At 43.1% G+C, this 21876-nt stretch overlaps 1 protein-coding gene across 4 annotated transcripts in view; it reads right to left on the bottom strand.

Moving 5' to 3' along the window:
- The window catches only part of SLC1A2 (solute carrier family 1 member 2), a 139485-nt gene that overhangs the window by 24295 nt on the left and 93314 nt on the right, over positions 1–21876 (bottom strand). For all 4 annotated transcript variants that reach the window (XM_029956658.1, XM_029956657.1, XM_029956659.1 and 1 more), the window contains exons 5-7: positions 16398–16566; positions 11915–12041; positions 3493–3726 (exon numbers count right to left, since the gene is read on the bottom strand). In XM_029956658.1, the coding sequence (XP_029812518.1) occupies positions 3493–3726; positions 11915–12041; positions 16398–16566 (530 nt within the window). The remainder of the gene's footprint in view (positions 1–3492; positions 3727–11914; positions 12042–16397; positions 16567–21876) is intronic.

Below are 21876 nucleotides of genomic sequence, written 5' to 3'. Positions count from 1 at the left end.
TTTTTGGTCTTTTTTTCTATTCAAAGCTTAGCAAAGTGAATTGGGGAACCTCCAATGTAGACACACTTATTTCTATCATGCACTGACAGACTTAGTCATAGTTTCCTCCTTCTACTGCCAGAACTAGGGCTCTTGCCAAGCTTGACATAGACACTTGTCAGAGGTCTCAGTTTCTCAGGGAGTAGGAGAGAGCCACCAGCTTCAGAAAAGCTAAACAGAATGCAGATTCCAGGGCCTACTCGGAAACAGGAACCAGAAGCTCTAAAATTAGAGTCGCCTAAATCTGTATCTTAGTAAACCACTGACCCACAAGCTCCTAATAACAATCATAGGGAAGTCAGAGGCATCTTACGGGAATATTCTTCTCGATTTCAGGTCAGGGGTCTGTCTTATGCTTCCTTCTTGCTCTTAGATAGGGATTGGAAATGAATATTTGGAGACCTCTCGTTACTGAAACCTTATAAGCCCAGGGAGAAAAGTTGGGGTCATTGTACCTGGTAAGCTGCACCAGCTGTTTTAATGAGACATTAGTGTCTCTTAATCCTCTCACCCCCAGGCCCTCCCCACACCAGCGTTTCCTAGGACCCCTTTGAAGGTTTCCAGGGCACCATGACTAGTCTGAAATGACAGCTGTGGTCATTGGCTGACATTCTAAAGGATATGAATCTAAGAACACTTCTGGGAGGACTAGAATATAATAATTTTTATTATGGCATTCATTTACCCAAAATGTCATCAAGAGGTCTTTGGACAATTAAATAGATTGGGGAAAGTAACTGACAAGGCATGAAAATATTCTCAATTTCTTTACTGAAGGGGCTTTGGGTATCCATATATACCCAAAGAATTCAAACTGGGACTTGAGAATTTTAACTCTTTCCTGTCCTTCCAACATTCTGATGTGGCTTTTGGCTCCTGCCTCAGCAACCATGACAGTCTTCAAATATTGCTAATAATAACTATCAGATACTTGGCTATCTTTTTTTCTTCCTCGAGCAGTTTTAAGAGCATGACATTTAACAGATGTCAGGAGGATGCATTTTCTATCTGTGGCCTTGGCCAGATAACCCAAGCATTTGGCTGATTTAAATATGAACTTGGGCTACCCATATGCTTTTAAGATTTACTTTATTTTTTAAAGGTACTATGGGTAACTGTCTAGTCATTCAAAGAAAGATAATAGTTTTTGAAAGAGTTAAGTTTTGAAAGATCAAAACTGCAAAGGCATTAGAAGAAAATATAACATAATGTTTTATAACTTTTGGTAGAGATGTTCCTGAGAAAATTGAAATTCTAAGTACTAAATGATAATACTAACAACTTCAATGAAACACAAATTAAAAACTCTTAGACATTTTCAAGACAAATGTCAGATAGAGAGAAACATCATTTGTGACACTGTGACACTTGAGTTAATATTTTTACATGTGAAGACAGTTAATAGCCAGTCAGAAAAGGATGAATACCCCAACAAAGAAATGCCCATCACAAATAGTTCATAGCATTGGGGAGGGGAGAGTAGGATGGCCAGTAAGCACACAGAGAGATGTTTGCCTTTACTAGTAATCAAAGAAATGTAGAATCAATGAGATCATTTTCACCAATAAGATTGGAAAGTATTAATGTGACTGATAATGTCCAGTTCTAGTAAGTAGGTGGAGAAAAGCATACTCTCACACCCATAAACTAACATACTTTCCTGAGCGACAAACTGGTGGTATGTTTTAAAACAGTGTGCTTACCATTGGACTCAGAAATTCTACTTCTACAAATTTATCCTGAGGGGATTATCAAACAAGCTTGCAGAGATATATTTATAAGGATGCTTGTCACAGCCCTGTTCAATAGATATGCCTTAAATGTGCGTCACAAGTGGAGATTGGGTTGTATTACAGCACCTACGGTATATTATTACACCTTTAAAAAATAGTAGGAAGATCTATATTGATAGAAATTTTATAATATGTTTATAAGTAAAAATACAGTTTGTGACATATATATATAGTAAAACCTGGAAAAATATATGACTGTTAAGATTAACTAAAAGGTTGCTATCAATTATCACTGGGTAAGAGAATAACTGGTGATATTAATTTTCTCCTTCAAAACTTTATTCACTGTCTGAACTTTTTCCCAATGAGCAAATACCACTCTTGTAACCAGAAAACAAATATAAAACTAAAAATGATTGGTTTAAAAAAATTTACTTTTTCTCCAATGAGAGGGTATCTTTATGGATAGAGATACTTAGCATAGGAAATTTATAAGACCAAGAAGGAAAAAGAAAATTTGGGACGTTGCCCTTCATCTTGGGAAATCAAATGCAGAATCTAGATCCAGAGGATCTATTTTTAGGACATATTTTTAGCACCGTCTGAACCCCCATGTTCTATGAGTGTCAACATCTCGGTTGATTTGCAAGATGGAAATACAATTTGGCTCCTCAGGTGGTCACCACTATTGGCCTGTTGGGTCACTTAAGGAAACCCTGACTGCTGCTCAGTAGCCTTGAAAACAACAGTCACTCTCTGTCACAGGGTGACCGTGTCACTGGCAACGCATGGTCATGGGCTCAACAACAAGAAACTGCTGACTGGTGACTCTACAGGTCAGGCTGAGCGAGCGGCTGCCGTCCGCTTTCCCTCCTGCCACCTACTTCATTACCTCTGTCTCAGATTTGTGACCCTTAGTTTTGTGCAGAAATATAACTAGTGCAGGCTGAAACAATAGAACTCCTTAGTCTTTCAAATTCTAAATTACTAGGTGTTTCTAATGTATTTGTTCCTGTTTGTTTTTGCTAAATTCAGTCCAAGAAGACGTCCAAGAAGATATTTCTTTTCCTCTGCATATCTCTGGAGTCCTCATTGGCTTCAGATACCCTGGAACTTAGTTAATGAAGAAGGAACGGACTCTCAGTAAATGTCAAGTTGAATCAATGCCAACCCGATTTTCTCAAAATCAATGGGGCAGAATGGTCCATTAGAGGTTCATGCAGAGGTCACAGACTTCGCTGACTTCTGGTTTGTTTTTTCAAAAATTTCACCTAACATGTTTCCCATGCAAAAGCTCATTTTTCCAGTTTTGAACCATAACTCCATTAAAGTGATACTTTCTAATGGCATTTTTCAAATTACAGGTGGGAGAATTTATGCAGCATAATATCCTGTTACATCCTTCTGGAAAAAATTTGGAACTAAACCAACGGTAGACGTGGCAACTTAAGCATGCATAGTAATAGCATGTATTCATCTGGGAAGTTTAATATGAGATATTTCCAGGACAATTGCATATCAGCAAAAAGTATTCATCAGAAAGCTCCTCAATTCCTAGGAGCCAAAAATACACAGCATGTATCTTTTCCAGAAATATTTTAATAATACGTGAAACATGTTCTCATTGAACTTTGTGATGAAAGGTTTTGAAAAGAGGAAGTGGCAGAGAGGGGAAAGGAATGAGCAGAGAGAAAGAAAGGTGATTTCTTGTATTCTCTACCTGGAGGCGGTACCCAGGGCAGTGATCCAAGCTTGGAAAATGCCAGCAAAAAAGGAGAAAGGGTTTTTCCTGGTGATTAGAAAGTAAATCAAGGGGAGAAAGATGCCCCCGTGGATGATGAGGCCCACAATCACCGTGACCATGTACATCCCCAGTTGCCTAGCAACCACTTCTAAGTCCTTGATTGCAATGATCTTTCCACAGATTAGGCAGGCGATACCCAGAGGAGAGTACCTGAAAAACATAAAAGAAACAAAAACAGCATTGAAGAGAGCCTTATGGAATTCAGATCCTAAATCTGGGCCCTTCCATGCACTGCACTATGAGGAAAACCCTTTGCATTTCAGTACAAAGAGTTTTGCTGGAGAAAGTCCATGAGATTCAACCATTGCTCTATTTTACTTCAGACTAACTGTACGCTCTGAAATCTGTTCCATGGATCTGCCGGGGGAAGGGCTGTCCTGATGAAAATTCCAAAGTCAAACTCTGTTGCTCAGGTGATTTTTAGGAATAACAGAATCTAGCTTACCATCTCCCGGGTAAGCACCAAGCTTGAGAGACATACAGGTTATGTCTTTGAGACACTTGTTTGGTTTCCCTGATCCCCCAACTCTCCTTGAAAACTGGAAATCCATTTTGAGCTTCCCAGAAAGCTCACTAGACTTTCACCAACCTATACACTTGCAAATTTGCTTTGTTTTTGCCTTGGAAGAAAGGAAATTTATTAAAATATGAGAGAGAGAGAGACCGAGACCTGCCAAATCAAGGAAACGCCCTGAGCCAGAGTGTACATTTAGAGGAATGTGGCTTTATTACTTACTTCTAAGTCTGAAAGTATTTCTTTCCGTCCTTACTCTAACAGCAATCCTGGCTAACATGCATCGTGCCTCAAGTGGTACAGTAAGAGCTCTGCACGCGTCGCCTCATTTAATTCCTACCACAACCCTGAAATCAAGGTATCATTATTCTTATTTGGCAAACGAGGAAACTGAGGTTCAGAAAAGTTAAATAACCAGCCCATGACCGCAAAACCAGGAAGTAGGAGGAGAACGATTCAGGTCCTGTGAAACTCCAAGGGTTTTTTTCCCCTCAGCGAGCCAAACCACTTCCCTTTAACCAGCAATTGTAGCTCTTTGTAGATAAGCCAACAATTTGCTGTACACCGAGTTAGTCTCTATAACCTTATTTTATATTTCTATCTTATTACTGTCTGGTGGGGAGCTTGGAAACCATTTGCTGCTGTCCTCACTCTTGAGTAAGCTCACCATGTGCTCTCTCATCTTGAATATATTTTTCCACTGTTGGGCAACATCCTTTCTCTGTTGCCCAATCTGGTAGACCTGGAGCGTAGGCTTGTTCAGCCTGTAACACCTTCTGACTGAAATGAAAATGTTTGTGGGAAAGTTGATACCTTAGTAAGAATTATGAACTTATTTGAGAAAAAGACTGTGGGGCAAACAAAGTCCCAGGATAAGGCCGTCAGCAAGGGTAAAGGAGTCAGGAAAGGAAGACGCTCACCCAAGTTGGATGTGATCATTGTTTTTTATTTGCAATTGTGCAGGAAGCAAGCCCTTTCCTGGTTAAAGAAAAGACATGAGGAGTAGATGAGAGTTATAAACACATTTACGCAAGACACAAGGTTTGTCCAGCCACTTATCAGCTATATGAGCCTGGTTAGAGACTTATTCCCATTTTACAGATATGCAAGTGGAGGCTTAGGCTAACTCCAGCCTCGTGGGATCGCTGCAAGGCTTACATTTTTGAAATGTAAATCCTGTGCCCGTCCTTATCAGCACCATTCATCTCTGCTGACCAAGGAAGGCTTTGTATGTTGTTTTTACATGTATTACACATCATGTTCTTTCCCTCGCTGTGTTTAATGAGTCAAGTCTGAGTTAATGTGGCATTCTAAAACATCTCAGACTATTGCCACCCAATGGTGGATGTTTTTATAAGCAAAATATTTGTCAAGGGGAACCTTCCGAAAGAGCTGATTTGTAACTGACAATACGATATGTAGTAACAAACCTTAGAAAAGCTGCTCCCTTCCCAGCCAGTAGCCTCCACGTGTTTCCCTGGGGTAAAGATTGGCGCTACTTGAAGACCGTTTCCGCAGGCATTAGGAAGCTACCATGTTGTTAAACCCTTGGCTTTCCCACCGTTTTACTCTCTCCTGGTGTGCCCATAGTCACAACATCTCCTAGGTCAGCCGGGTAGTCTCAGAGGCCAACTCTTTGTTCCAGGGGATTGTAAGTAACTGAGCACAATGCACCTTCCAATAAAGCCAACAAGCATTTATCTTCATAAACCAAGAGATCATTTCTTTGCCAAGCACCAATCACCCTTTAAAGATGTCCAGAAAAACACAAATATGAGGTGTTCTGGGTGCCATTCAATTTTCCTGCCCTTCTGGGACAAGCCTTTTGCAGAATGGAGAGAAAGTGTTTTCAAGGCTCTTTGCCAAGCTAGACTGCTATAGAATCTCCCTGGAGAACATATTTGAGCCAGAGTCAAATGGATTAGAGAGAGGGAACAGGTTAGCTCCAGAGCACTCAGCTCGCCAGGAGAAACATTAGTTTCCCACTATAAATGGAGAGCGTTATTCAAAGGCCAGAAGGTAGAGTGTTAGGGTAAATAAATATGGCAAGCAGGGGCCCTAGTTAACCCAAACACCTGGGTCTCCAGAACTAGCATGACCATTAATTAGGATAAGGAAAGAGCCTTTGGCTCTATGGTGTCTTTTAGGGCCATTACTTCTCTCCACTTGTTTTCAAAACAAGCAGCTAAAGCTTTCAGTCAGGAGCTAGAGCATCTGAGTTCCTGGGTTTCTGTATAATTATCTCATTCAAAATGACACTTCATGGAAAAGAAAGGGCAAATTCCCAGGATTCGAGGTCACCACTCAAACCTCCTGAGATGAAGCAAACAATCAAAGCCATAAACCAAAGTGCCTAAAGAGGCTGAGGGTTCCGTTAAGCTCCTGAAGCCAAGTGGTGCCCAGTAATTGTTGGACCAGGTTCTAAGTTAGAAGGACATCACTGCAGAGCAAGGAGACAGAATGCCTTCCACAGTGCCCTTAGACTGGTTGTTATCTGCAGCTCTGGGCTGAATCAAAGCCACTGATTCATCTAGGACTGGCCTGTCACGTCTTTTTCTTACTATTACATCATCCATTCTTGCCTCCATCCACCTTGTACCTCAGTCCCATCATCTTAAGGTCCTTACTGAGTTGTGTTTCCCAAGACTGCTCTCTACTCTACAAACACAAACTCATACACAGAACTTAACGTGCACAGACCTCAGTGTGTCTGTGTATTCATAGACACCGGCTTCAGAATCATCTGACCTGCCTGGTAACAACATGGATTCCCTGGGCTCACCACATACCTATTGAGTTAGAATTTCCTGGAGCTAACTTGCGGGCTTTTGTATTTGAAACAAGTTTCCCCCAGGTAATTCTGGTGTGTTCAGAAACCAATGCTTCAAGGAAAAAAATCTGCTCTACAACGGATGAAATGCAGATATTACTTGGTTAGCCTTTGGAAACCATTTACATTAGCTCCAATTTATTCAAGACCTTTGGTCTTAACCCATTAATGTAATTAATTTCAGTACTTTAAGTCACAGGACAGAGGGTGGATCAGACTGTTAGATGGTTAGTGGAGGGACTTCCTCAGTCTTGCCATAAAGTCACTCTGGTTCTGTCCCATACCGCTATTGGTTTTCAGTAGCAACATCAGTCTCCCAGTTTGGGACAGATCCCAAGAGAACTAAGAAATGGAAGAGTCTGTCAGCAAAGTGCTACACATATTCTAAGAGTTACCTAAATGTGTTGTCTGTTCTTAGGCTCAAAAAAAGTAACACAAATCTCCATTTTTCCCAGTCCACTTAGAGGCAGGCATTCTGGCTATTCAAGGAGTGATTGCTGAGAGTTACTATGTGTGGACTAGAACTTTGGATCAGGATAGAGGGAAAACAGTATGTAGGGCCTCCAGGCTTGTAGTCCACCCCACCCCGCCTCCCTAGGGACTTCCTTTTGCAGGTAAATAGACCCCAACTTATGAAGGTAGCCTGCAAGGCCATATGGCATCTGCCTCCTGCTCACCGCTCCAACTTCACTGCCTTCCACGCCCCCCCACCAACCAACCAATTACAGGTATTCCCAACCTTCGTCTGACCTTCTAAAACCTTTCACTTGCTGTTTCCTCCCCCTGAAAAATTCTCTCGTCGGTTCTTCACAGAGCTTCAGATCTTCATCAAAAGTCACTTCCCTAGACAGCCCTCCTGGATCCCCTGGATAGAGTCCAAGCCATACTTGCATCCCCCATTACTCTCTGTCCCACCCTCCTGGTTACTAACTTTGTAACACTGACTGTTGTCTGAATTCTTATTTGCTTCTTCTTATTCTTTCTCTTTTTCCTTTCAATAGAATTTAGGCCTTGTGAAGGCCAGAATATTTCTCTGTTTTCTTCACCATTACCAAAATTGTTATAAGCATAGAAAAAGGAGCTCAAAAACATTTATGGAGTGACAGAATGGATGTACATATGATTGACTGGTTGGCTGGTTGGATGGATGGATGGATGGATGGATGGTTGGATGGATGGATGGTAGTGGTGGGTTTAAAGGGAGGGAGAACTGAAAGAGTGGGCAGAGATCTCACTTCTCACTTTATGTTTCTAGAGTGGTGATACTATAAAATGTTTTACTTTCTGTTTAAGGTTATCAGATTTTGAAAAAAAATGTTTTAAAGAAATTTGTAAAAAAATGAGGATATGAAAATCATGCTGAAATTATGGGTTTTTCTTTTTTGATGAATCAGAGAGCCTTTTAGACTTCTTAAAGGATCCTAGACACAGAGAAACAGAGCATATGGATTGAATTGACAGGAGTAAGGATAATCGCAAAATAACAACGATGATCATACTGGTTCATAGAAAGTGTTTAGACAGGTCCTGGCATATGAGAAATGCTTTGTTACTGTTGGTCACAATTTCACTTAATTCTCACGGCAACCCTAAGACACTGATTCTCTCATCCATCAATTCAGATCAGAATGGGGGGGTTAGAATGTGTCTAATTCACCTAAAGTCACACAGTTAGTAATAGGAGGATCCTAGATTCACTCCAATCTGAAGTCAGACAGAAGTTGAATTAAACACCACTCCCGTACAATTCCCATTACTGGGAGCTGTGCAATGCTGGGCAAATTATCTTCTGTGCTTAGTTTTCACAACTGGAAAATGGGATTAACCAAAGGACCTATTTCTGCTAGGTATTATTGAGACCAAACAACTGAGTTAATGTATGGAAAGTAACTGGAAAAGCATTAAGCATATAGCAGGAATTTGGCAAATCTTACTTATGATTTAATAATTATGATAATAATTAGCTCCTCAGTAATAAATAGGTACAGTATAATCACTGAGGTAGTACTGAGCATAGAGCAACAATTTAATAATGATAAGTTATACTTTAGTGATAACTATTATTAGAATAATAGTGATCTCTGCAATGTTATATTTTGCTATTATACTATTTTTACTACCACACAGAGAAGAATACAAAAGAACTCTGATCATTTAAGATTTGAGAGGGTCAGTTAAAGAGCAACTGACTGTCCTACCCCAAACCATCTCACACACGTCGCTATCAAATGCTGACGAGGCAGCTCAGGAATGAAAAAGACGTGTAGAATTGGCATCTCCTGTCACCTAACACCCTCCTGACTGTTTGCCAAGATGAGGTAACTGAACAGCTGTCAGGAATCATCCCATAGTCCTTGTTCCTGACTCACAATTGCTCTGTATCTCCTGGGATTGGATGCTAAATCTTTAGGAGCTTTGGTTTCAGTGACTAGGAAACCTTGATCCACACCCCTCATCCCTGGGGAGAAGTGAGCACACACTTCATTCCATGACTCATCTCCCACATTTCCTTTCCTTCAGGGGCTCAGTGGAAATGATATTGCCCACATCATTGGCATCATTATACAGAAAGACAAACTGTAGTTTAAGAGCAAAGATGTTCATTCTGCTCAAAATTCCAGGAGACCCGTGCAGAACCTAATGTTCACTACCAAGAGGCATATTCTGCGTCATTATTTACTAAATTCTCCGCAAGTTCAGACAGATGTCAAAGACTCTAAACGTTTTTAGAACGTCACCGTCACGTAGTATGTGATGTTACATTTTCATACAAAAGGAAGATTCAGAAATCTAGGGTTGCTGAGAAGTTGAAGAATCCGTACAGTAATAAAAAAAACAAAACCACATTATTTTACCAGCATCCTGTCCATGTTTTAAAAGTACAGTAAAGCAATGATCTGAATAAGCCAGGCCAGTAAATATGGTTCATGAAATCATGAGGAACATAACATCTTTCTTTTCTTGCTTATTTACTCATTTATTCATTCAATAAATACTTCTATTTTTCCTGTGAAGTGTATTTTTTAATATAATTTATTGTCAAGTTGGCTAACATACAGTGTATACAGTGTAGTCTTGGTTGTGGGGGTAGATTCTCAAGTCAATGATAGCCAAATTATGGGAAGAGCCTAAATGTCCATCAACTGATGAATGGATAAAGAAGATGTGGTTTATATATTCAATAGAATACTACTTGGCAATGAGAAATAATGAAATCCTGCCATTTGTGGCAACGTGGATCGAGCTGGAGGGTATTACGCTAAGTGATATAAGTTAGAGAAAGTCAGATATCATATGTTTTCACTCATATGAGGAACATCTTGATCTGAGACCCTGGGGCCTTCAGCTTACTAAGACTCCTGAGGTTTTAGTAAGAATTACTACTGGCACATCAAAACGTTGGGTTCTGTGGGGATAAAAAATAAGTCAAGAGCAGATTCTCATTCTTGTAAAGTGGGAGTAGGGGCCAAGGAAAGGAAAAAGAGAAAAAGAAGATAGAATGTTAGTGGGAGGCACCATGCAGAAGCAAAAGAAGCTCAGAGGAAGAGGAGGACTGGGGAAGGTGAATAGGATGGGAACACACAGAGAAAGAGAATTTGTAATCCAAAATTCCTGTGACATATATGACACAGATGTCGTTTGGTCTAATAATGGTTTTCTTTCTTTCTAGGCAGGCATATCGGACTATCATAAAGGTCGGGAACAAATGCATATAAAAATTTTTCATCCGAGACAGAGTGGACACTAGGGTTCTGAAGATGGTACAGCCTCCTCTATGAAAGAGTGGACACTCCCAGGCTGCCTTAGATTTTGGAACCACTGACCATAAACACACATGAAATAAAGGAGGGACAGTACTGCTTAGATAATTCAAATAAAAAAGCCACCCACTTAGGCACCAAGGATTATGAAACCAATAGGAACTCCAGCTCTTCTCCCCACTAGCTCTATCATCTTAAGCAAATTAATTTACCTCAATACACCTCAGGGGCCTTTTCTGTAAAATGGGGGTCATAATGCCATCCTTACAGGGCTATTGGGGTTACATTTGGTAGGTACTAAGCACTTATCCTGGCTCTTAGCAGATACAAGGAGATCAATAGCTGGTAACCCTTATGATTATAATCATCACGATGATGTTAAAGAATCAAGATTCAGTGACTCTGGACCACAGTTCTTTTCTTCTATAAAACTAGAGGGTAGAACAAGATTTCCAAGAGCACTTATAATTCTAATATTGCCTCTGTGATTTCACTATTTGCATGGCCTGAGAATTGCCTCTTTTTCTTCCTGCATGAGTCGTAAGTCTACAATACATTGCTTTTTGACACCAGAATATTAGCATAGTGGTCTTTCCAAATGCCCTCCAAACCCCCTCCGTTATGCCGTATCATCCTTGGTATCTTGGACTTATCTTAGTATTTCCTCATCATGCTCAAGTTCAGTGTTACTAATTGGTTTTTCCAGCTTGTCTCTCTTTTTTTACTTTTTGTTGTTGTTGTTCTCCCACAGGCAGGAATAGGCAAACTTTATATGAAGGCCAAATAGTAATCACTTCAGTCTTTGCAGGCTACACAGTCTTAGTCTGAACTACTCAACTCTGCCATTTGGCACAAAGCAACCCCAGACAATATATGAACGAATGGGTGTGGCTGTGTGCCAATAAAACTTTATTTTGGGCCCTGAATGGGGAATTTCATGTAATTTTCATGTGTTGTGGAACATTATTACTCTTTTGATTTTTTTTTCCCAGCAACATCAAAACATAAAACCCATTCTTAACTTGTAGGCCATACTAAACACATAGCAGATAGGATCTGGCCCAAGGACAGGCCATAGTCTTCCAACCCATTTTCCAGGGGAAGCTCCCAAAAAAGATTTTCATCCTTTTCTCAAAGTTTGTTTCAGAGAGCCCTTTGCTCCATTATCTTCTGAGGATCCCAAGACCTTCAGACACCCTCCTCCAACACTGAAATAAGGACAAGCCCACTTACCACATGATCATGATCACTAACTTCATTACAATCTCATTCAAAATGTTGAAGAATTCCACCATCAGCTTGGCCTGCTCTCCCATCTTCCCCATGGCGATGCCAAAAGCAATGAAAAACCCTATCAGACCTGTTGAGTGAATCACATCACACAGAAGGACAGATTACAATACACGTGTTTCTTCTCCCTCCTTCACCATTCCTGACATAGGGAACCACCTTCTCACTTGCCTGTTACTCTGCAAATGAGGCATTAGGATAATTATGGCATTCCTTAACACTTCCCACAAGAGAAAGTTGAACTGTCAGTGATATTAGTTTCTTGAAAAAAATGAATTCCGTTTCATTCCAAACTCAAAAGTATGCTCTTCCCTCTCCTCCTCATTTACTCTGGGTAAGCAGATTCCAGAGTACATAGATTAACAAAGGAAGGCTTGTTGAGGCTTGGGGAATATCATGCAAACTTTGGAGCCCACATTAGAACTGCAGAGACCAATTAGTCAATAAAGTCTCTGCCAAGGTTATGTCTATATTGGTTTAGTGCTATCTCAAATTCATGCATTGCTCATATATTTCACTGTAGAAAAAGCCTACGTATAAAAGTATCTTTCTACTGCCTAACACAAGAAGGAGGAAGAATGTTGAGAAGTCAAATGGAAAGCAATGAGAAATCCAAAATAGTTGGGAAACCCCAAATGACCCAGTTCATTTGGATTTAACCTGTGATTTATTAATTCCTCATCGTTTTTTTCATGGTCAAAATGGTTAGAATGCTTCCTTTTTTTTTTTTTACTGTATTTTTTATCAGTATCAGAAAGACAGGACATAGACTTTGTAACTTCCTAGCCCCTCAGTCCCCTTCTCCCTTCACTTGACATCTCTTGACTTCTTTCTAAATCCAGCCCCACCCCAGCCTCTAGGGTCAATCCCAACCCCAGGCTGGAAGGATGTGAGGAGCTCTGTCCCTATCAAATGTACTAGGTTCTGGACCAGCTTCAACACCCAGCCTTGAGTCTCATCTCTGTTGTCTTTGCCTCTTGCCCTGCTCCCAAGTATCTTCCTAGGAAGCTGCCATATACTTTGGTTCCTCCAAGCTTGGCCTGGCTTTTCTCTCCCCAGAAGATTCTCTTCCCCTACCACTTCTTCCCATCCTTTCTCTTAGAGATTCACCCACTGCCTCGTCTCACCCAGACCCACCCAGGGACTGGGCCACTACATGGCTCACAGATATCTCCATGACTGTGTGTGGTCTGTCTGGACTTCTGATTACTAGCCACTATGTGCCCCCTTCCCACGCTGACCCATTATTGCCAATTCTGGGACTCCAATTCTGACTACTTGCATGAACTATCAATCAATGTTGCTGTCCCAATGGCTACAGACCCTTGCTTGTCCATCTGACATTTTTTCTGAACTGTCATATGGACAATCCTCTATGTCCTCTCTTTCCTTCTTCTTCTCTATGCCTGCCCTGTCCCAGTTTGGTAGGACTAATTTACAATCCTCTCTGTTATATCCAGTTTCCTGTTGTATCCAGTTATGCCTGGAGTCTTGAGTTATACTGGGTAAATTATAGCATTATAATTGGATTCTCTTAAGGAGGAATTCCTTCTCTTTGAATATCTGACTTTACCTTTTTCCTAGCCTCCCAGAGACACCTCCCCCACACTACACACATAACAACACAGATTGTTCAACTATCCTTCACTGGACCCTCTCTCTCTTTAGCAAAAAGAACTCAGCACCTGCACTCAGGATTGTGAATTCCCTGGTAATGAATATTTCCCCTTTTCAGTTCTTAGCCAGAAAGATTGCCAAGTGACTTACAAGTGAGTGATTGGCCATAAAGACAGAGGCTTAATGAGAATCAGTGACCAGGGGAGCGTGGTCTCGCTCTGTAGTAACATACGGAACCAAATTCAGACTATTCCCAAGCCCTTCTCTCAAGCCCATGGGGAAGAGTGTGTTAGGTGTGTGGTGAGACATAATCTGTGAACATTCTGGCGGAGAAGACCTAGTATTACCCAGTTAATTCCACTTGGAGATATTAAGAGAAATTCCTCAAGGTCTCAAAAGTCACAAAATACTGGCATTAAAGAGCTACCCTTGTAGGGTCAGCAGAAACTGAGCCACATCTACGACTATGAGAGAGATGTTGGAAGAAGCAAACTCTCCCAGGAGCTGACTTAATGGTTGGGATTAGCGTGGAGCTCAGAAGTGGGCTGGAGGTTTTGGAGGAGAGAAAGGAGTGCTTCAAGAAGTAGAAGGCCAGAGCCAGGGTTTTGTCTTCACTTACTGCAGTGCTTAATCGTTGGAACCTTCCAAAGCCAAAAAACAAAAAACAAACAAACAAAAAAAGCCACCTTCTCCACCCTTAGAAGACCAAGGGAAGAATCTTGTTTTAGCCAGATTTGTAAATGAGAACTTTCCCAACAGTCTAATTTCCCTTGGCTTTCCAGGGCCTCACTCTGCACTTGGACACTCACGTCCAACTTCCATGACATTTCTCTCTATAAATATAGCCTCACTGAACTCACTTACTGGAACTGGGGTGTTTTACTTGAACAAAGCCCTTTGAGACTTGGTCACTGGGGCTGAGAGAGTAGTGAGTTGTGTTGAAACTCCTTAGGGCAGCTCAAGGTCAACGTGATTTCCCAGAATCCACTGAGACTCTGGAAACGACCGTGAAAGTCTTCTGAATGATTCACCCCAACATTTGGCCCCATTACTCATGGCCTTAACCTCCTCCAGAGTGTGTAGAAGGCTGTGGAGCCACTTTGACTATGGGGCTTGGGGGAACAGAGCAGTGCTGGGAAGGTCCTGAAAGGCTCACAGACATCTGGGCAGTGGAGGAGAAGGGGTGGATCTGGGGTGGAGATTGAGGGTATTTGCAAGCGCTCCTCAGAGGGACTTACCCACTTTCTCCTCTCTCCTTCCTGCCACCCCTCACTGATTGTCAACAATGTCTACTGATCTTCCATTGCCTGCCAACCTATTCAGGGTATCTCCTCTCATACTTTCACTTACTCAACCTGTTTCCTTCAAGGTCAAACTGAAAGAATCCCTCACTGAAGCTTCTGCTTTTCAGTGCCTAGGCAATCCTTCTCCTTTCCATCTTTCTCTTAACTGTTCTGGGTGAGTTACTCATAAAATTATCAAATTTAGGATAAACAAACAAATGAACAACCAGGATACCCAGTTAAAATGTGAATTGCAGATAAACAATTAGTATATTTTATTTTAGTATGCCTCGTGCAATATTAGGTACATACTCTACACTAACAAATCATTTGTTGTTCATCTGAAATTCACCCTTCACTGGACATCTAATACGTTATCTGACAGACAACCTTACTAAGGAGATAAGGGTATTTGGTCTCCCAGAGAGTGAAGTGGAAGGACCACAGAGCTGATCCATTTGTAACCAGTTGTCACTCAAACCCTTAGAAATCTTGCTTGCATGAATCAACATACTTCTTCCATCCAGCTTCCCCATTTCTCCCATCTTAGGGCCAAATTTCTCCCTCCTTCTTGTTTATGGGATACCACTCTAACAGTGGGTGGGGGTTATGATGGGGAGTGGACCCAGGGGGTGGGTGGGGCGTAAACTGAGCCAAGAGTAGTCACTTCCAAGATGGAGAATCTTCATCCTCTGTGGGGGCATTTTCTTACTGTGATCCTCAGCTCTGCATCCACCTTGGATAATGACAGTAGCTCAGAAGAGACCACATGGTATATACTACTGCACAATCTCATTCAATACTCATAATGATCTCAAGAGAAATGCAATCTCATCCCCACGTTACAAATGAATCTTGAGAAGTGGAGTAGCTTGGTCATGGTCCAGTAACCAATGAGTGGTCCACAAGGGATCTGAACCCAGCCAGCCTGTCTACCTGCAGACCCAAAGAACCAAGCAATGACATGCTATGAAGCCCCCAGGCTAGGGGAAAGGGTTTACTGGAATCTCAGAAAGTTAAAGAAGATACTCTTTTGATAAGCTCCTTTGGGCACCAACACTTCACACTCCTGATAGTGCTGTCTTGTTATAAAGGCTGTGAAACCGAGGGTGGGCTGCCCCTATGCCTACTGCAGCTCTACCTCACAGGGCAGCTCAAATAAAATGCTTAAAAAAATGGAAGAATTGGATGTGTAACTTCCTGAAATGGACAGAGAGTTACAAGCGAACACCACACAGTGAGTCAGGGAATGTGCCCAATGAATGTTAGTCCCTTCTCTCTTCTCATAACTGATCTCTAGCTGCTATGTCCCCTCAGGGTCCTGTCTGCCCCTCTCCCTCTTCCTTAATCTCTCAACTGTCAGTCTCCATTACTTCCAAATCACTCCCCAGGGAGAGCTTCCTGTTCCACCTACAGAACAGCAGAGCAACCGGTTTTCTGAGAAGGAAGTGAGGGATGCTGAGGTGCTGAGATGCAGGAAAGACTGGCCATCGTCTCCTCCCAGAGATGAATACCAAGTTGCCTACCTAAGACATTCATGCCATCCTTGAACTCCAGGCCTTTCTTGATAACCACCTTTGCTTCCTCAGGTCCATCTGTCACAGTTTCATTCAATAATGAGATGACAGCATTGGTGGCATTGCTCTCCTCATCTGATGGAGGTGCCACCAGGACTTTCTTGGTCACCGTTTGAATCTAATGGGGGGGATATAAAGATAAGAGGTTTGATCACCAAAAGTCAAGGCAGTTACAGTTTTTAAAGTCCCTGGTATGTTAAAAAAATAATTAAGAAATATCAAAATAAGGTTATGAAAGTTGGAGAATATTTTATGTTTATGTTTAACAAAGTGATATTTTATTACACAAATACAGTAGGAAACGATTGTCCTCATCACTTGATAATTATAGGATTTATAGCATTCATTTGTGATATAGTGTGATCCATTAAAGGGACACAAACTTCAAGTTGGGGGACAGGTGTCTACTTCTTTCTTTCTAAAAATTTTTTTTCTTAATGTTTATCATTGAGAGGCAGAGCATGATCATGGGAAGGGCAGAGAGGCAGGAAGACCAGACTCTGAAGCAGGTTCCAGGCTCTGAGCTGTCAGCACAGAGCCCAATGCAGGGCTTGAACTCACAAACCGTGAGATCATGACCTGAGCCAAAGTCAGACGCTCAACCATCTGACCCACCCAGGTGCTCCATGTGTCTATCTATTTCTTTCATTCCCATGATTATACCCCTGCATCTCAGAGACAACATCCAGCATCAATCATGGATGCTCTTCATAATTGTGAAACCCAGTTGGATGGTCCTTTTTGCCTCTTGGGAGGGGACCTGGAGCTGATGGAGAGTAGGAAGGCGAGAGTCTTTGCAGGAAACAGGTCAGCACCTCATGGCCCACCTATTTTGTTTCTTCCTGCCTGGGACATGTCTGGCAGTCTTCACAGACGAACCCTCATTTGGGTTCCTTTCAGAGTCATGCTCTGCTGGACAGCTCCATCTGGGCACCAGATGTACCAGCTGCCAGCAGCTGCCATGACAGGGATGTTGGCTTATATTTCAGATCAGAATGTTAAGGTGGGAAGACACCCACTCCTTCTGGGCAGTGATGCCGAGCTTTGCTCAATGTTTGCCAAGCATCTCTGTGCAAATGGCCCCCGGAGAACCTCTCACGCTATTCCTCGACATCTGTGGCATCCATTCTAATTTTAAAGGTGCCAGTAACCCTGCATGCAGAGTGGTGTAAAAACACACGTCTCAGCCCAGAGGAACAATACCTCCAAGGGCATTAAAATAGAATTCCTGCAGAATTCTAGAATGTCAGTGCCAGTACATAGTAGGCAACAGATGGCTAAACCCTGAATAGACATGGAAGAGGAGGTGTGGAGAACTCAAATGACCTGTCAGACGTCACAGGGTTCTTGGCAGAGCTGGGCCTTGAACTCAGTGGGCCTGACCACCACTGAGTTCTCCCACTCCCTGTGCTACAGAGACCCAATCCTACCGCAGCCAGGCCTGATGGTGAGCAGGGCCAAACTGACCAGCTCTCCAAAGTGGGAGAGAAGCAGGATGGGCTCTGTTCTAGCCTGGCCACATGTGCTTATGCAGGGAGGAAGGAAGCTCAGGCTGCGTGTGCAAGGGGAGAACAGGCAGCTCACAGGCCCCTTGGTCTGGGCAACGTTGGCAAGAAGAAAGAATGTAGGCATGAGCAGAAGGGAAGCTTCTATGAGCAAGAGTCATGCTCCCAAGAAAAATGGGAGGATTAGAAGCCAACATTCTCTGTCCTGAGAACGCTAAAGAAGCCAAGGCTTGAGTTCAAAGGACTAATGGCCATGGTTGTAAGTAACTGATGGATCAGGTGGGCAGCGGGTATCCCATGTGTGACATACATTATCTCTTATGCCAACAGTAGCCCCTCAAGGCTCAGGGGGCTCACTAACTGCAGGACAGACAGCTAATTGCTGAAGCAGAATTCAAAATGAGTTACATTTGACTCCCAAATCAGCTTCCAAATAGCACAGACCAGTGGCTCAGGTTGAAGGCAAGGAGATACTGATTCTAGAACACAGGCCTGGTTTCTGCCTCAGTTTTGGTTTGAGCCTGTTTGAGTTGGACAACCCCATCTGGATGTCAACTCCAGTCTACCCAAGTCCAAACCACCAGGGTTGCTCACCTTAAACCCTGCAAAAGCCTGCTCACTGACCCTCCCACGCCCCTCCTTGTCTACCCGCAGTCACCAGGTAAGCCTAGCCACCCAGAGCTCAGTCAGCGTCCAGAGCTGCCCGGTTGATTTCTTAGAAATAGAAAACCAGCTGTCTCCCTGTCCAAACCTCTCTTAGAATAAGTTCCCAAGTCTGACCCTAGCCTACTGGGTCCTGCCTGAGCTGGGCTTTGCTTCCTCCACTCACCCCACCTTGCACACTCTGGTCTTCCCTCTCTTTTCTGGACACACCTCTACTCGGCAGGCTTTGCCTTGAGTCCTGTTTGTTCTGGTCCGTGTCCCCCATTCCCTGAATGTAAGTAAGTTCCATTAGGCAGGGACCCCTCCCCCTCACAGTCTCACTGCCTGTGACATCTTGTGCACAGTGGGGAGCCAGCCCCCAGGAGGTGCTCTCAAATATCAGATGGTGAGCAAACACACATCACTGCATTCCCCGCAAGAGAAGACCCATGCGGGCCCTATCACCGGGCTTGACTGAGTGTGGCCAGATGGCACCTTACAGCCCGTTGCTGTCCTGCAACCTGGAAAGCTCATGCTGGTTTAGCCCCAAGCAGTAAGCAGGAGGCCCCCCTCTTCTCTAAGACGCAGGGCCTGCTGTCTTGGGGAAGGCAGCCTCTGCTCTGAGGACAGCGTGCCTTCCTCTTTCCATCTCTGTTGTTCAACTGTGGCCTGAAGCCCTCCACATCCAAGACAAGCCTTCTGTAGTCACGTCCGGCTGTATCCTAAGGGCACAGAAGGCACCTGTCTGACATCCCTTCTCTCTGGTAATGTGATGTCACCCTATAATGGTTCCCTTTCACTGAACCCTCTTCAAGGGTCCCCTGGGCCCATGGATTGCTCTTTCTGGGCTGCCTGCGGTCCACATGCTTCCTTGCCCTGAGGTAAATAAGAGATTCTACACAATTTCTCCTCTGATTGTCCTAACTCAAAGGGGCAGTGACCCTGGACTGAGCTGAGGGACTAAGGGCTCATTCCTCATATGAATACTGCCGGGGGAGGGGAGGGGTGCAGGGCAGGGATGGGGCAGGGAACGGCTCAACCCTCCATTCTAGTGTGCACAGCACCCCCGCCGCGGGCAGCTTCAAACTGAGATTGCCCATTGACCAGACAGGTCACCGAGCATGACTGTGGCTAACACCACAGAAGCTCGCCCGAGACCACAGTGATGGCTCCAGGTGCCTGTCCACTTCGGTTCTGATCTGCTGACTGTGATGAAGGGCTCTCCTTGCATGGAGCATGGTCACGACGGGTCCCAGGAAGGAGGCCCCATCCGTGCTTTCCCGTGCCTCCGTGCTATTCCTCCCCACCGCCCGCGCCGCCCCCCCCCCCCATTCCAGAGTGCTTTCATCTTTCTAAGTCAGTTCCCTCTACAGAGGGAGTGCCAGGAAGCACCCTCCCTTCACTTCCCACCCTCCCTCCCCAGCTGAAATGGTTTCTCTTATTTTTTTACTATTTTTTAGTGGAGGCCTTTTGATTTGTTCTTTATTGTTGCTTTCGAATTTTATTTTTCTCTTCTATTGAAGTAGAGTTGACACACAATATATTACATTAGTTTCAGCCATACAGCACAGTGATTTGACAAGTCCATACGTTACGCCTTGCTCACCACAAGTGTCCCCTCACAACACCATTACAGTATCACTGGCTACATTCCCTGTGCTCATGCCTTTCATCCCCATGACTTCTTCTTTTTTACCCAGCCCCCACTTCCTTCCCTCTCTGATAACCATCAGTTTCTTCTCTGTACTTAGAAGCCTGTTTCTGCTTTTTACTTGTTTATTTGTCTTGTTTTTGAAGATTGCACATATAAGTGAAATCATGCAGTATTTGTCTTCCTCTGACTTATTTCACTTAGCATCATGCCCTCCAGATCCACCCATGTTGCTGCAAATGGCAACATTTCATTCTTTTTTATGACTGAATAATACTCCATTGTGTATGTTTATACCACATCTTCTTTATCCATGAAACAGCTTCCTCTAACATAGCTTTATGCTATAAGTGCCACCAAGTGGCATTGGAAATCAGAGAACACATCTTACCCCAGAGTCATTGGGGCTCTGCAAAACTGGGGGGCAGCTGGGAAAGCAAACTTCCTCAAGGCCTGCTTCCCAAGTTCATTCTTCTGTGGTTCCCTGGAAATGGCTGGAGGAAGCTCCTTGGTCCTAGTTGACTTCCCACCTGGGCTAATGGGAACTGATGTGTATTCTCACCTAACCTGACCTTGGGGCTGGACAGCAGGCTGGGGTGTGGTGCCTCTCTCAGTGGTTCCACCCAGCAGAATCATCCATGTTCTTAAAGTATGAGTTTTAAAAAACTTGATCTGCCTGTAGGCAGTTGGTAGGTATATATATTACTACACACTTTTGTAGAGCCATTTTGCAACATCTGGCAAAATTGAAATCTAAAACTTTGGCGGAACACTAGCTTCCAAGAATGCATTTTTAGAAATAACTACACAATCATGAAAAGAGAGAGAGAGAGAGAGGGTGGTAAAGCATGGTTAAATAAAAGAGCACAGTGCAGCACAGTACATATAATGCAGTTACCACTTGGCTTGAATTTTTTCTAGAGATGATGCACAGAGACAAAATATATATACAGAAGGAAACAAAATTCCCAGCATCAGTAGTTCTAGGGAAGCAAAATGCATCTATGCCATTTAAACTTTTTACAGCCATCATGTGTTACTTCCATATTTTGAAAACACCCAATCCTTGGGCCTACCTTAGAGATTCTGACTCCATAGGGCATGTATACATTTTTTAATGTTTATTTATTTTTGAGAGAGAGAGAGAGAAACAGAGGATGAGTAGGGAAAAAGCAGAGAGAGAGAGGGAGACACAGAAAGAGAAGCAGGCTCCAGGCTCTGAGCTGTCAGCACAGAGCCTGACATGGGACTCAAACTCACAATCCGTGAGATCATGACCCGAGCTGAAGTCAGACACCCAACTGACTGAGCCACCCAGGCTCCCCAGGCATGTGTATTTTTCAAATGCATCCCATATGGTTTTGCTATCCTGCCAACATAGAGACCCCCTGGGTACTCTAGAAGGTGGTAGACAAGACCAATTTTTAAAAATGTGCCCTTGGACAGCAAATCAATGGAAACCGAAAACAAGGGAAAAAGTAACAGGGGAAAAAAACGGAAGAAGGGAAATCCTAGAGCAAAGAGATGCAAAGTGAGCTGGGAAAAAAGGAAGGTTAATAAAATAAAGCAAAATATGACTTTAACCCCCAAATCCTGCTCCAAATCCTACGATCCCTAGACAAAGATGATT

The sequence above is a fragment of the Suricata suricatta genome, chromosome 11, assembly GCF_006229205.1.
Source record: "Suricata suricatta isolate VVHF042 chromosome 11, meerkat_22Aug2017_6uvM2_HiC, whole genome shotgun sequence".
Classification (NCBI taxonomy): Eukaryota; Metazoa; Chordata; class Mammalia; order Carnivora; family Herpestidae; genus Suricata; species Suricata suricatta.
Note: the sequence above shows the minus strand (reverse complement) of the source record. Positions and strands in the feature narration are given on the sequence as shown.